We start from the raw sequence: 14723 nt of genomic DNA, 5'->3' as shown, positions 1-14723 counted from the left end.
ACTCCTCATCCCGCGAGTACGAGGAGATCCAGGCTGTGGAGAAGAAGTGGCATCTGCATCTGGCCACTCCTCGTAAGTTCCTGGACAAGAAATGCAAAATGCCGTCTCTCTTCCTTTCAGCTCCGCCGCCTCCCAAGAGAGCGCCCAGCACCACCCTGACGCTGCGTTCCAAGTCCATGACGGCCGAGCTGGAAGAGCTGGGTAAGCGGCAGCGGGGGCTGGCGCGGGCATGCCGGGGTGCATGAGGAGCATGCGGGGCCGCGGCCGGCAGCGCGCTCGCCCCACCTCCACGTGCCAGAGGGGTGCATGAGCGGGAGCGCGAGGCGACGCGCGCGCCTCCTGCGCCGAAGTTTCCGTCGTGCTTGGCGGGGGGCTGGGAGCCACAGGGCCGCGGGACCCCCCCTCTCCCGAGAGCCCGTCGGTGCCACCTCCCCGGAGAGGCAGCCAGGGGGAAGGAGGCCGGGTGTGTGCGGAGAGCCTCGCCGCCCCCGTGCCCCATCCGTCAGGCACCCTGCTCCTCCCGTTCTGAGCAGCCCCTTGTTTTTATTTCCCTCTGCCTCCAGGCCCATACCACACGCTGCCAGATTAGCTGGCATCCCCTGGCCACCCTCCCCCCTTACACACACACATGCCTGTGCACACACGCTCACACGTTCTGCTGTCACTACAGAGCCTACCCACGTTTCCAGATGCTTTGCTATCCCAGCTTGCATCTACATGTTCCTATATTCTCTTAAACCCCTCCACCCCCACCCCGTCCTCGCTCCCTGTGCCGAAGCCCCTTGGTTTTCCCAGCCGCTCCGGCAGCCGCGCTGAGCCCACGCTCCCGCAGCGCACGGGGCTCCCCCGGTCGCCTCCTGCCAGCCGCAGGGGTGCCAGTGCCCTCCCGACGGCAGCCCCTTCCCTCTGCGCAGAGCGACGTGCCCGCTTGGGCCGCCCGTTGCGCTGCCGAGGCCGCCGGGCAGCTGAGCGGGGCTCTCTGCTGGCGTGGCAGTGGGGGAGCCGGGGGGACCCTTCCCTCTCAGGGAGCCTCCGGGGTGGCCACGCTCCGACGGGCAGCTCTGGTGCCAAGACGGGCTGTTCCGGGCTGGCACAGGGTGGGACCGGGACGTGGAGCATCAGCAGAGCGACAGGGAGCAGCCGGCGGCACGGCACGGCCCCCTGCCCTGCCTCACGCTTCTGCCATTTGTATTTCTGGTTTTGTCGTGCGGAAATGAGGTGACATGTACAGATGTGCTGGCCGGGGCGCGGGGGCTGTGCCTGGCAGGCTCCCGTCCTGCTTGGGGGGCAGGAACCTGGGCAGAGACCCCGCCACCCCCCTCTCTTTTCCGGGGCGTTGAAGGAAGGTCCGTGACCTTTCTCGCTCTGCTCTGCTCCCTGTCCTACCTGCCTGTCCAGGCTTCACAACGCTGCGGGCTTCTCGTGAAAGAATAGGCCTTGAGGGCTCGGGCTCAGCACCCAACCGTAGGTTTGAAGGAGCAAATCTCAGCTTTTAGGGGTTTGCATCAGCTGGTTGATGGCCGCTGTGGTTTATTCTGTGCTGAGCCCACTGCCTTGATTTTCACCCTCGCCCGTTCCCGCTTCTCCAGACCGTTACTGCTGAGCCTGAAGGCACGGTGTTTGCTAGTAGCCGTGAGGAGAGGGTGCAGAATAGCCCCTTTCTTCCACTTTTTGCCCTTCCCTTTGTACAGATACCGCACAGACCCCGGGGTTCGTATTTTCCCTCTCGGTCGCTGGTTCTGAAAGCCATTGCCAGCCGGTGCAGCAGGTGCCTGCTCGCACACACAGGCAGCATGTCGCCTCTGTCGGAACACGTTCCCCAGTTGCATGTGCCCATCTCGGGTGAATGTCGTGTTGTGCAGGCACCTTTGCAGGGGACGGGCCCCCCAAGCGCAGCACCGGGCCTCGCGAGCGCTGGGTGGGCTGTGGGGCATCACCATGGGACAACCAGCACCGCAGAAACCCGCAGCGGTGCGAGGGAAGGGGCCCCCTTTGCATGTTTTGGCAAGCAGAGCTGCTCGCTCGAGGGGGAGGGGAGCAAGCTCGTGGAAAGGGAAGTCACGAAAAGCAGAGAAATAGCTCTGCCAGAGAATATATTAAAGATGAGTCCTCTAGGTCTCCCTGAGGATTTTGCATCTAGACGCTGCCTCTCTCCTACCTGGAGAGGGCCTGGGAGCGGCAGCTGCCCATGTCTCCCGGGAGAGGGATTTGTGGACAGTGACCAGTCTTAGTCCACATGTTTTCCAGGAAATCGTGGTGGTTAGTCCCTGCTTCACGTCCCGTGGATCGGGGAGTATGCTGTAGCCAGTCACACCACGCATCCCCAGGGCGCACGGCACAGGGAAAATGGGGGATCATTCCTCCTCCCGCACTTTGTCTCCTGGTGGTTGTTCCTCCAGCTTTTACTGCGAAGGGAGAGGCTTTGTGCGGGTCATCATCCCCCGCCTCAGCCCTGAGTGAGTTTAGAGCCCAATCTCCTTTTCTGAGGGGACAGTGGTGTTAGTGAAAGGGACCTTTCTAGCTGCAGCTTCTTGAGGGGAGCTATGTCGGATGTCCCTGCCCCATTTCCCTGGAAGCCTGTCCCTGCCCTGCAGCTTGCGGAACATCCCGTGTCCCCGTAGCCACACCTTAATGTTTGCTTGCCACGTGTTGTGCCAGTCCCCTTGGAAAAGCAGATTCCCAGCCACCTGCTAACGGGGCGCTCCCATCCAGCAGAACCTGGCTTGGGGGGACGTGCAGGCTGTGAGCAGGGAGGGGTTAAAGGCTTTTCGAAGAGTTTCTCCATGGCTCAGGTGTTAAATACCAGACCTCCCAGTCTTACTGCCTTCTGACATCGCACCTTCCCGCTGCTCAGTGGGGCTGTGTGGAGGGTCCCTGCCCTCCGCCCTCCCGCGCAGGGGAGGGTGCGCATGGTGCTGCACCCCCCACCCTGCCTGAGCCCTGGTCCCCAGAGCCCCCAGCGAGGCAGGGACGTGCTGCCCTCGGGGCCTGATCCTGCCAGCATGCCGGGCACAGGAGGGCGTGCGGGGAAGAGGCGCAGCAGGCAGGCAGCAAGGCTGGAGCTGGGGGTGAAAGCAGGAACTGTGCATGCCATTCATGTTGTCTTTTGTTTCTTGATTCCAAGCCTCCATGCGGAGAAGAAAAGGGGGTGAGTGAAACCGCACATCCTGGGGCTTCTCCTTTCCCCATCAGCTGCCCGGCCAGCACCCGGCCCGCCCCACACGGGCAAAGTGCACCCCAGGGGACTGGCCCGGGTCACCGTCCCCTCGCTGTCACGGGAAGGCTTGGCCCAAAGGGAGCCAGAGCTCCACAGGTCAGCCTCCCACCCGGCACCACCGCCGCGGGCAGCAGCCACCACGTACAGCTCCGGCGGGGAGCAGGGAGAGGCCAAGATGGGCACGGTCACACGGGGCTCGTGTTGGCCACAGGCAGGAACGGCCGTTTGCCAGCCGGGCCCCTGAATCTCCAGGGCTGACTTCCCCAGGAGTTGCGCTTGCTTCGTTCTGGCTCCACGGTGAAAATGCCTCGCACAGAAATGTCCCCGTGTGTGGGGCCCAAGGTAGGGCCACCTTCAGCCCCAGGTCAGGCCTCTGGAGCTCAGTTGGATGAAATGGCGGCTGCGGCCTTTCCGTGTCCAGTGAGGCCGGTGCTGCCCCCACGCAGGCTGTCCTGCTGCTCCCGGCGGGCCCGCGCCGAGGAGGCGCCTCAGGATGCACCAGACAGGGTTTGGTGGTGGCTCCAAGGACGTGCCTGAGTTAGCTGGGGGAGAGCTGGTGGGGCCATTAATGGTCCTGGCTCTGGGAGGAGAGGGCCACCCACTGCGAAGGCCCTGTTACGGTGCCCGAGCAGGCTGGGGTGACGCTGGTTGCAGCAGGGCTCTGTATGCGATGGCTGCGCGACGCAGCGTCCCTGCGGACGTTGCATGAGGGACACTACAGAAACAGGAGGTTCCTGCCAGGGCTGAGCGCCAGAAATGGACAAACCTGAACGGAGCAAGAAGGCTCGTCCCGTGCCAGCACACAGCTCTGCGTTCCTCCAGCACAGGCACAGGGCAGCGGGGAGGGAGCCTGGAGGCCTGGACCCAGTTCCTCACCTTTCAGGAGCAAAACTCTCTGTCCTGGTAACGTGAAGCTGCAGAACTGTTTCCCCAGGAACAGGGAACGGGAGGGACCAACTCGTCCACCGTAACAGTGACAGCAGAGGGAAGAAGCTGAGCAGGGCTTACGAGTGGGAGATCTCTGAGGGACCTTCCCAGACCCCCTCTATTCCAAGCAGATCTGTCAGTACCAGAGGTGGAGGCGATGCAGAGCTCCCGTGGGTCAGAGCGATCAGCTGGGGGTCACCAGGGACATCCTGACATTGCAGATGACATGGTCAGGGCAATCCCACCCACAGAACCAGGCTGGGCGAGGAGGGGATGGAGAGCAGCCCCGAGGAGAAGGACTTGGGGGGTGGAAAACTGCCTGTGAGCCAGCAACGTGCGCTGGCAGCCCAGAAAGCCACCCGTGTGCTGGGCTGCACCCAGAGCAGTGTGGGCAGCAGGGCGAGGGGGGGATTCTCCCCCTCTGCTCCGCTCACGGGAGACCCCCCTGCAGTGCTGGGTCCAGCTCTGGGGGCACCAACAGCAGAAGGACACGGACCTGCTTGAGCGGGGCCAGAGGAGGCCACAAAGATGCTCGGGGGGCTGGAGCACCCCCCTGTGAGGACAGGCTGAGAGAGTTGGGGGGTTCAGCTGGAGAAGAGAAGGCTCCGGGGAGACCTTAGAGCGGCCTCCCAGGACTGAAAGGGGCTACAGGAAAGGGGGGAGGGACTCTTGATCAGGGGGGAGGGATAGGACGAGGGGGAACGGGTTTAAACTGACAGAGGGGAGATTTAGATGAGATCTAAGGGAGAAATTGTTCCCTGTGAGGGGGGTGAGGCCCTGGCACAGGTTGCCCAGAGAAGCTGTGGCTGCCCCCTCCCTGGAAGGGTTCAAGGCCAGGTTGGACGGGGCTTTGGGCAACCTGGGCTAGTGGAAGGTGGCCCTGCCTGGGGCAGAGGGATTGGACCAGATGGTCTTGAAGGTCCCTCCCAACCCAAACCCTTCTGTGATTCTGTGATCTCCAAGCGCGTGGTGGGGAGCTCTTGCTGCTTTGGGCAGGCAGAGCCCTCAGGCACACCCACTCCTGGGGGTCCCTCCCAGGCATCTCCAGCACCCCCCATCTCCTGCCCGGCAGCCTGGGGGCAGGCAGGCTCTGCTCCAGGCTGCTCTTCCATCTCCCACGAAGGCCTGGCAGGTACCAAGTGCAGTTCGTGGTGGTTCGTCTCCCTGCGCCCCAACAGCGTGAAGAGAGGGAGAGCAGAATAAAGCGGCGGCAGAGGCAGGGGGAGGACTGAGCATTGCAGCGCTGGTGGCCCCAGACTGACATCGCTGCAGGGCTGCCCCGAGCAGCTTCCAGAGACACCCATGAGGCAGTTTCCAGCACATGGTCTTTCAAATCAGCCCATGGCCCCTCCCGAGGCTGCTGGGCCTCCCCGCAGTCACTTGGTGTTGGGCCGTAAGGGATGAGCCAACTCCCTCTCAGCCAGGTGAACCGTTTCACGGTGAGCGCAGCCAGCGTGGCACGGCGGTGAGGAAGAGGAGCCATGAAACCCCCCTTCATGGGTGGTTGGCTACTGGCGGTCTGGTGCCGAGGAGGCTCAGGAGCTGGCCTGAGCTGTTTCCTTGGAGCAGCTGCAGGTCTTTACAGAATCCCAAAATCATCTGGGTTGGAAAAGCCCTTGAAGCTCCTCCAGTCCAACCATGAACCTCACCTGACTGTTCCCAACTCCACCAGATCCCTCAGCGCTGGGTCAACCTGACTCTTCAACCCCTCCAGGGATGGGGACTCCACCAGGGAGTTGTTGGGGACCAGGGCTTTGGTGGGGACCTGCCACTGAGCGTGCTGGCCTCAGAGGGCACCTAAATCCCCTTGGCAAAGGCCCTTGGCGTCAGTGTTTGCACAGGGCTCGCTCCTCCACAGGCTGGGCTTCTGAAATGTTTGGGACTCAGTTTTAATTTCTTAACTCAGGAATGTTGACTCACAAACTGCCACACAGACAGCTGCCGTGGCCGCAGTGTGCGGAGGTTCTGGAGTCCTGTCAGCCCCCGGTTTTGTAGGAATAGAGGCCCGATGGTCACAGCACTCCAGGGTCAGCAGTGACGTTTCGCAGTCCCGAGTTCCAACAGCCAGGCTGGAAGGAGCCCAGAAGTTTGCAAACTCTACCTGAAGGCAGGCAGAGCTTGTCAGCCTGGCGGGACGAATGCTGCACATGTCCTCCCCGATCCCTGGGCAGCTCCGGGACAGTGGAGGTGGAGACATCAGCCCTGGCACAGCACCGTGCCGGCACGGTGGCCACGCTCCGGGCCCAGCTGACACCATTTGTGACATGGAGCCGACAGACCCCACCCTGCCCAGCCCCGGGAGCTGTAGGAGCAGGGTCAGTCACACTCAAATGGACCCTCCGTGGGCTGAGCCCCAGCCCAGCAGCTTCGTTAGCTCGGCTCTGCCTGGCTCCACGCTGAGGGAGCTCAGGGGGTCGGTGGTGACGTCGGCCAGCATCTGCCTGCTGCCCTTTCCGATGTCCTGCGTTCCAGGACACTTCACAGCCCCAGACAGAAAACCCCAGCAGGAGCCAGGGCTGTGTCCGAGGGGGTTGCACCCTCCTGGCGCGAGTGGGGGGAGCAGCGGGGCTGGCTGCTCCCCAAAGGACAGACATGGTCACACGGCCGACGGGGCCCACTGCCAGAGCAGACCGAGCTCTGGCCTTAGTCCAGCCCGTCAGGTGGGTCTGTAGTGATGAGACAGGGCCAAGGTCAGGCCTGGGAGCTGGGGTGGGGGTCAGGCCCGTGGCAGCTCCGCAGCTGCAAGCACTGACACCCCCAGCCCGCACCGACCTGGAGCTCCCGGGCTCACGGACACGGGGGACACAGGGCCCGGGTTACTCCTGTCAGGGCCATTGGGGCACACGAGTCCACTCGGGCAGGAGACATCCCAGATTGTCTCAAACATACACTGGAGTGATGCTGGTTGTGCTGGAGCCAGACTGAGCCCCATGGAGTCCCATGGACTTCGGTGTTGGGGCACCAGGGTTCCCCTTACCATGGCGCAGCCGCTGCCCACGCCTGCCTTCGCCCTGTGAGAGTCACAGAGTCATTCAGGTTGGAAAAGACCTTTAAAACCATCGAGTCCAACCATAAATCCAGTACTGCCAAGTCCACCATTAAACCATGTCCCGAAGCGCCACATCTACACCTCCATGGATGGTGACTTGGGGAAGGGGGGACTCGGTCTCATTCTGAATATCAAAAATGTATCTGGACATAAATTTACTCTTCTAACGTAAGGATTGAGGCTTCCCCAACGTGTGGCACAGCCAGGAGCGGTTCCCCATGGTGGGAGCTGGCAGGTCAGGCAGGCTGGTGGGGTGCCCGGGTGCAGCCAGGGTCGGGGAGCGGCGTGGCGCAGTGCTGCTGTGCCTCAGAACCCCTCAAATCTGCGTTAGCCACTGGCTGGGGAGGAGACGACGGAGCGGCTGCTTCCTCAACTCTGTGCTCTACGACCCACTCTCCCTGCGGGGCCGTTCACTCCCTGCTGAGCCGCGCTGCCGGGGATGGGCCTGTGGTGGGGGAGCCGCCTCGGTGCGGCGGCCCTTGCTAACCCGTTCGCTCTTATGTTTGGATTTTCAGAGAAACTGGATGAGATTTTGGCAGCAGCCGAGCCCGCGCTGAGAGCGGACATTGTGGAAGCAGATTCCAGGGCAGCCACTGTGAAGCAGCGACCAACAAGCCGGCGCATCACGCCAGCAGAAATCAGTGTGAGAGAGGAGGGCTCGCGGTGGGAGAGGGGAGGGCAGAAGCTGAGTGCCAGCCCCGGCACTCGCGTGGGGAGCGGGTTTCCCCGGGGGGGTGAAAGGAGAGAGTCTAGGGGGAGATGGGGACACGGAGCAGGAGTCGGGGCAGGTGGTGGAGGAGCTGCCCTGGGCGGTTTGGCACTCGCTCACCACTACGGGATTGCCACCGGGAGGACGGAAGAGCGGGTCTGAAGGAGTGTGGAAAGCTGCGCTGGAGAGCTTCGTCTGGCTGCAGTTTTCTGGATGTGAAGCTGGAAATTAGGAGGAATCAAAGGAGAGAAAAACGCTGTCTCTGAGGGGAAGCATGGAGGGAGTAGGAGTGGGGCTGCCAGCTCCAGGCTGTCTGGATTGTGAAAGTGCTGCAGGCGGTGGGAGGCAGCTTCTGGAGCAGGAGGTAAAATGGGACAGGCAGCTTCTGAGCAGAGACCGGCCTGAGCGAAGCCTTCCCACGGGAGGAAAGCTGCTGCTGGAGTCGGCATCGCTGGGCCACCCCGCCCCAGGCACAGCCTGCCCCAGAGCCCGCAGCGGGGAGCAGGCAGGGGAGAGAGGGCAGGCAGGGGGAGCAGTCAGGCAGGGGAGAGAGGGAGGGTCAACCCTTCAGGGGGCAAAGCACAGGTTTTGGGGACACGCTGGAGGGGCAGCATGGAGGAGGGCAGCTGAAGGCGGCAGTGAGGAGGGGGCCTGTCCCTGCCCCGGGGTAGCCCCCCCCAGGGGCTGTGGCCATCCCGGGGCGGGCTGGGGGCTGGCAGGCAGGGACGTGGGGTAGAGCCCCAGCCTCACCCGCAGCCAGAAGGATCAGGTAGACTGAGAGGAACTGTGGTGCCCTTTCAGCTGAGTCTCACGGATGTCCAGAATGGAAATTTCCTGGTTTTCTCTTCCAGTCACTCTTCGAACGCCAGGGCATGGCAGCACACTCGGGGGTCCTTGCGGGAGCTGAGAAGCCCCATGTTTCACTGCGCAAAGGAATTCCACGGACAAAATCTGTAGGTAAGGCAAACTGGGGGGGAAATCCCTCCCTAAAGAGGAAAAACCATCCCCGTGGAGCGTCCGTGCCTGCACAGGCACCAGCAGGAAAGACGGGGCCCTCTCTGCTGGCTTGTAACTAAAGATCTTGGACGTGGGGACGTTGAACGCGATTCCTGCGTGGAAGGTTGTGTGTGTGCTGAGAAACCTCCTGGGACGCTGCCGCCGGCCCTGCGCAGACGCCCGGGCTGGGGAGCTCCAGAGGTCCCTGGCACTCTCAGTCTCTGCAGCACTGCCAGGGGCGGGGGGGTTTCTCCCACCCTCCGGCTGGCAAACGAGGGGCGATGGGTGATGGAGTCTGCCCGGGCAGCGTGCGGAGCACCTGGGTGGCTGAGCCGGAGACCAGGGGCTGTCACAGGCTCAGGCGATGGAGCAGGTGGCAACTGAGTTTTTTTCAAAGAATACACAGGACAGGGTCTATGTTGGGATCTTTAGAGCCTGTCCCAAAAGGTTTGAAATGCACCTAAAACCAAAAATAGGCTGGAGGAGGGAGATGGGAGAAGAAGGCAGAGCAGCAAGGGCTGGTGGCACCGTGACAGCATGGGGGCTCTCGTTTTCTCCTCTCCATTTCGTGCATCAGTGGGTTTCCTCCAGGCAGTAACACCAAGGTGGGAGCTGGGCTGCGTGTGTCATCGCTTACATAGAGAAGCTCTGGGGCAGGAAGGGGGCAGAGGGAAGGGTGGGGTGCTCTGGGGCAAGCGGTGCATTTAGGTAACCCCAAGGCATCGTCTGATGGTAACGGTGGGGCCAAAGCAAGTTGTGAGTTTGACACACAGGATAAGCGAATAGAAAGTACCTAGAAAGCGAATAGAGCTACAGCTGAGAGCAGCAGAACCCCAGCAAGAATGTAAAAATTAGTCAAAAAATTCAAGGGTTAGGATTCAAAATGTACTTTTTAAGGTGCAGAGCCACAGAATTGCCACGCATACATGTCCCACGTTCGTGTGTGTACGAGAGCAGCCGGTACCTGTAGCCCCCCATGGGACTGGTCTGAGAGCGGTGGGTCGCTGGAGATAAGCAAATGTGTGTGTGCTTAATCTGGAAAACAAACTAGGAGAGATAATCTTAGCAAAAAAAAAAAAAAAAGCCTGGGTGTTTAAGGGTCTGCTCTGGTGCGTCCACGTACACCGTGTGGATAAAGCTGCTGTCCTGGGGTGAGACCCGCGGGCGAAAGCTCCTGCTCCTCGGGGCAGCTGAAACGGGACCTGGGCCGAGCCGGTGACACGGCACAGTGTTGGAAGTGAATGTAGGCATTGATGAGCTGCTCGTGCGTTGCAATGCTGTTAACGTACGTGGTAGGAAGGGAGCGGAGCTGCCTGCCTCAGTGCCTGGGATCACGCAGCCCCGGCCCGCGGCCTTGCCGCAGGGGGAATGACCTGCTCATTCGCTCAGGAAGGTGAAAACGCTCGGTGGCACGTGCAGGGCGGGGTTGGTCTCATCCAACCTTATGCATCAATGGTGCAGAAATCCCCATCCAGGGAAGGTGCTCAGGAACCTCCGTGGTGACCAGAGGGAAACGGGCACTTTTAACGTGATCTATCCTGCATCGTGGTCGAGGAGGTGACTCCTGCACAAGTGCCCCTTGACTGTACGAGTATCTGGTGGTGGCTGCGGCCCGGCAGACCAGCGTGCCGTGGCCGGTGGGGTCTGAAGCATGTGTTTATTTTGCAAACTAAATCCTAGGGTTTGTATGTGAGGATGTTTGTGAAAATGCTTCTAAGCAGAAGTTGTCCAATCAAGCCACAAACAGCTGGAAATCATGTTAAAGGGGATCTTTTGTGTGAAGTAGCATCTTAACCCAGTAATAGATCATAAACTGGGAAAGTATTCATGAAATAAGAGATACTTGCCCGTAAGGAGCTCCCCTTTTGCTTGTGAAAGAAGAGTCAGTGGCTCAGGAAGTCCCTCTAAGCCTGCACCTCGTTGCGTGGCGCTCGCTGTGCGGGTACGCCATCACGGATCACTGCGTGCGCAGACGCGGGATCCGGCCTTCGCAGGGTTTATACACCCATAAGGTCTGTTGGGTTGTGTGTAGGGTTTCTACGCTCACGAGCAAGGAGTGGAACATGCCATGTATGTCGTCTTTGTGCAGCACCTGGAGCACTGAGACCCCGCCCCTCGCACGGGATCCCAGCTACAGGCATCGTGCAACAAGGGGATTAGAAACGCTAAATTGAATCTGCATCAGGGAAGATTAAAAGCAGACCTGGCGCTGCCCTGTTCTGAGCCGGAATGGCTGCAGCTGGCACAAGCACAGCATCCAAGCACAACCCGGCAACAAATACAGGAAAAAATCGCATGTAGCTCTTAATTATGCTCGATCCAAGAAAGGCATGTGTGTGTCTGCACCGCAAGGGAACAATTCCTCTTGAGGAGGGGACAGCAGCTTCTTGTTCCCAGTTTGCCTGCCACAGTACACACCGAAAGCAATGCCTCTTAGAAAACGGCTAATTTTTGTGGAATTCCAGATAAGCTAAAATAGAAAACAGCCAAACAGTAGAAATTGGGTTGCAATTGGCTTGTTTTAGAAGTCCTTGAGCTGTCATTTCACACCCACAATGACAGGCTCATACGCTGTACAGTCAGTTGACTTCATGATAAAAATCACTACTAAAAGCAAGGAACTAGATGAAAAATAAGCAGGGGTTGGTTGATTGGTTGGTTGGTTGGTTGGTTGGTTGTTTTTTTGTGAAGAAATGCTCTGAACTATTTGCATATTACACAGCTGGTTTAGATTCCCAGGGACTTGTAACAAAAGATCAAAGCATTTCATGTTTGCATCTGAAGATTTCTTGAGACAAAGGTAGTTAACCCTCGGCTGGCTACAAAGCAAGCAGAACAGAAGAAATATTTCTACAGAAATGTGAAGAAAAGAAATGCATTGCAGTGGGGAGGCTGATAGAAAAGAAAATCTCTGTCAGACTTCCAAGATAGCTACCACGCCATCTGCTCCAGCATCAGAAGTTAAAAACACTCGCAGGTCTGCAGAGCCGTCATGGTGCTCGCTGAGCCTCAGCAAATCCCAGACACTGTGGTGGTGGCTTTGCCCTGGTAGTGGTAGCCAGTGTCCCCGGGTCCCTCAGAACCTCGGTGGGCTGCGGGCGCTGGCGGAGGCCCCCGACCCCCAACGCCTTGTCTCGGTGCTCGGAGGTGCCGGGGCTGTCACTCACCACCTCGGGCCGAGGGTGCCCCCCTGCCCCCCCTGCCGTGAGGGGGACTGGCCACCCTCCCTGATCCCAGAGCATCCTTCCCCAAGCCCAGGGGAGCTCCTGGCGCTTCCCCTCTTCTGAACAGGCTCTGGGGTTCACCCTGGCTGCAGTTTAAGCTCTGTGTGCTGGAGCAGCCAGCACTGTTCCTCCTCCTCCTCCTCCTCCTCCTCCTGTCCGTTCTGTTGGTGCCTGGGGCTGGTGCACGGTGATGCTCGGCCGCTTTCAACTTTGAAACCACAGCACTTGGCACCTTTGTGCTCCTGCTCAGGGGTGGCTTCAGGAGCTGCTCTGCTGTCCCCGCACAGGGACAGCGAGGCTGGGGCAGGCTCCAGAGAGAGCCACCTCATTAGCTATCCCGCATTAATGCACAGAGTTAGATTCTCACAGGGATTTAGGCTGTTATGGCAACGGGCCCAAAAGCATTATGGAGAGTTTTTGTGTTTTCTTTGGAGATTAATAATGCATTGAGTGTGCTGCGAGTTGCAGAGGGGGGTTGCCATGAGGCTTGTGGCTTTGCCAAGCTGCGCTCCAGGCACGCACCCACCAGCGCGCGTCCCAGCTCAGACCAGTCACTCGGGGTGCTCAGAGACAGGCTTCGTTACTGGTCCTTGCTGGGCGCTGGCGGCTCCGTTTTGACTCAAGCTCTTTATTCCTGCGTGTGCCAGCCTGCATAGTTTGATCCTGGCGGTGTCTTGTTGCAGTTTGTAGGCAGCCTATATGCCCCACCACGGTGAAGACGCAGTATGTGCTGTTTGAAGAGAACTGAGAGACAAAATCTTGATGGCACTTAACAAAGGGTTCTTTTACTTGTCACTAAAGTTTCATCTTCTAGTTACGTGCATGGAAGGTGGAGCGGGCACAGAGCGGGGTCCCGGGCAGCACACGAAGGGTTGTGCCCTTTGCGACAGGCAGATGCTCTGCTCTCAGGGGTCAGCCCCACCTCCACCGTCCCTCTGGAGAAGCAGCTCACAGGGTATCACGTTCTCCCGTCGGCGGGAGGCAGAGGGGTGAGGTCTGGAGGAGGCGGGAGCGCTCGGTCACTGGCAGCAGAGTGCGCTGGGAAACAGCACAGGCGCGGCGTGTCGTCCCGCGACGCGGGGGGAGAGCAAAGTGGTAATGGCTGGGTCAGGATCCGATGGAACGAAAGGGAGATCTAGTTCAGGTGGTAGAAATTTAAAGGAACTGCCCTCCCTCGGCGTCATGCTGCGTGTTAGAGTCTGCCTGAGGCTCATCACTGGAGGCTTCTCGTGTCGGCTGATGGGCTGTTCCATGGGTGCGCGCGGTGGGGAGCAGCTCTGCCCTCCCTGGGTACCTCTGGGCTGTGTAGGAGAGCTCCAAACGCTGCAGGGCTTGGCCAAGCTCCTTCTCCTGCAGATGGCCCGTCCCTGGGCCGAGGTCTGCCCATGGCCCAGCGCAGCGTTTAGCAGCAGGCAGGTGTTAAGATAAAAGTGAAAAATGAAAGTATTTACAAGTCACTAACTGCTAACATTTCAGTCAGCGGGAGTGGAGTTGGATAAAAGAGAGCTGTGCTTTCAGCTACCTGCATTTTAGATAAACTCAAATCAATTCTCTGCCCGTTTCAGGTTAAAAGCAGCCAGGATGGGTTCACAGGTCTTGTAGCTGGTCCCTCAGCTTTTAGGAGGACCCTCGTCCTCGGCGCTGCTGTCACCGGGGGTTTCTGGCTGGCTGGACGCTCAAGACCTCTGCAGGCTCTGTGCAGGGCCCAGCCTGCTCCGCAAGGACTGAGCCCGAGCCGTAAATCCGGTGCTTAATCAAGACATCAGGTTTCAGTCCTGCTCCCACGGGATTACGGGTTGCCTTTGTTCAGCTTCGGAGACTCCGTGAGCAGAACTATATCCTGCGTAGACAGTAAATAAAACTCAGCAATGATTAGTCTCATGCTTAACCATAAACAGATGCTTCTCCGTGTGAAGGGAGAGGTTTCATTTTGCCTGTGTGATCCCACTTAAACATCAGCGAGGAGTTTCTTTCTGTCGTGAAGACTCGTATTTTACAAAATTTGCTGCCACAGTAGGAATGGGTAGTGAAAGATTTGAGCGAGAGAACACAATAGCACAGCAACACAATTCAAAGAAAGCCTCGTAAAAGGTCTTTACAGACCAGATGGGCATCAGATTGAACTGATAGATGGAGTTTCAAAAGAAAGAAAAGGAGGTAATTCTGCCCACGGTGCTGGTAAGCTGCAGAGCTCCCTGCTGCAGGATACTGGGCGTGTGAGAGATTCGCCTGAGTTCCGAGAGCGCTGCCGAGTGCAGTACAAAGGTCCTCCAAGGGTTAAACGCAGCGGGGTCTGGCTCAGCCAGCAGCCTCGGGGTGGGGGGGTGAAGCAGGCTGCCTGCTCCTGTGGCAGGTTCGAGCGCCCTGGACGTGCCTCTGGTCTGCGGGGCCCGAGGGGAGGTGGGGAAGGGGGGTGCCATCAGCAGGACGTGGGGAGCAGCGGAGAGGAGCAGCGGCCGCGGGGGGAGTGGATGTGGTTGTTTCTGCAGCGAGCAGGGGAGCTGTGTCAGAATGGGGAGTTGCAGGTAGTGAAGAAAGAGCCTGTCAAGAATTAGCCTTCCTCCCACCTCTCCCATCCATGATCTCTCCTGCGTGTTGATT

At 59.6% G+C, this 14723-nt stretch overlaps 1 protein-coding gene across 7 annotated transcripts in view; it reads left to right on the top strand.

Moving 5' to 3' along the window:
* SHANK3 (SH3 and multiple ankyrin repeat domains 3) overlaps nucleotides 1-14723 on the top strand; it is a 350787-nt gene that overhangs the window by 302488 nt on the left and 33576 nt on the right. For 6 of the 7 annotated variants that reach the window (XM_074828195.1, XM_074828198.1, XM_074828191.1 and 3 more), the window contains exons 18-21: nucleotides 121-201; nucleotides 3125-3148; nucleotides 7709-7836; nucleotides 8754-8859. In XM_074828195.1, the coding sequence (XP_074684296.1) occupies nucleotides 121-201; nucleotides 3125-3148; nucleotides 7709-7836; nucleotides 8754-8859 (339 nt within the window). The remainder of the gene's footprint in view (nucleotides 1-120; nucleotides 202-3124; nucleotides 3149-7708; nucleotides 7837-8753; nucleotides 8860-14723) is intronic. The other variant, XM_074828192.1, reaches the window with a different exon arrangement.

The sequence above is a fragment of the Strix aluco genome, chromosome 5 (genome assembly GCF_031877795.1).
Source record: "Strix aluco isolate bStrAlu1 chromosome 5, bStrAlu1.hap1, whole genome shotgun sequence".
Lineage (NCBI taxonomy): Eukaryota > Metazoa > Chordata > Aves > Strigiformes > Strigidae > Strix > Strix aluco.
The sequence above is the reverse complement of the archived record's forward strand: the minus strand, read 5'-3'. Positions and strand labels throughout refer to the sequence as shown.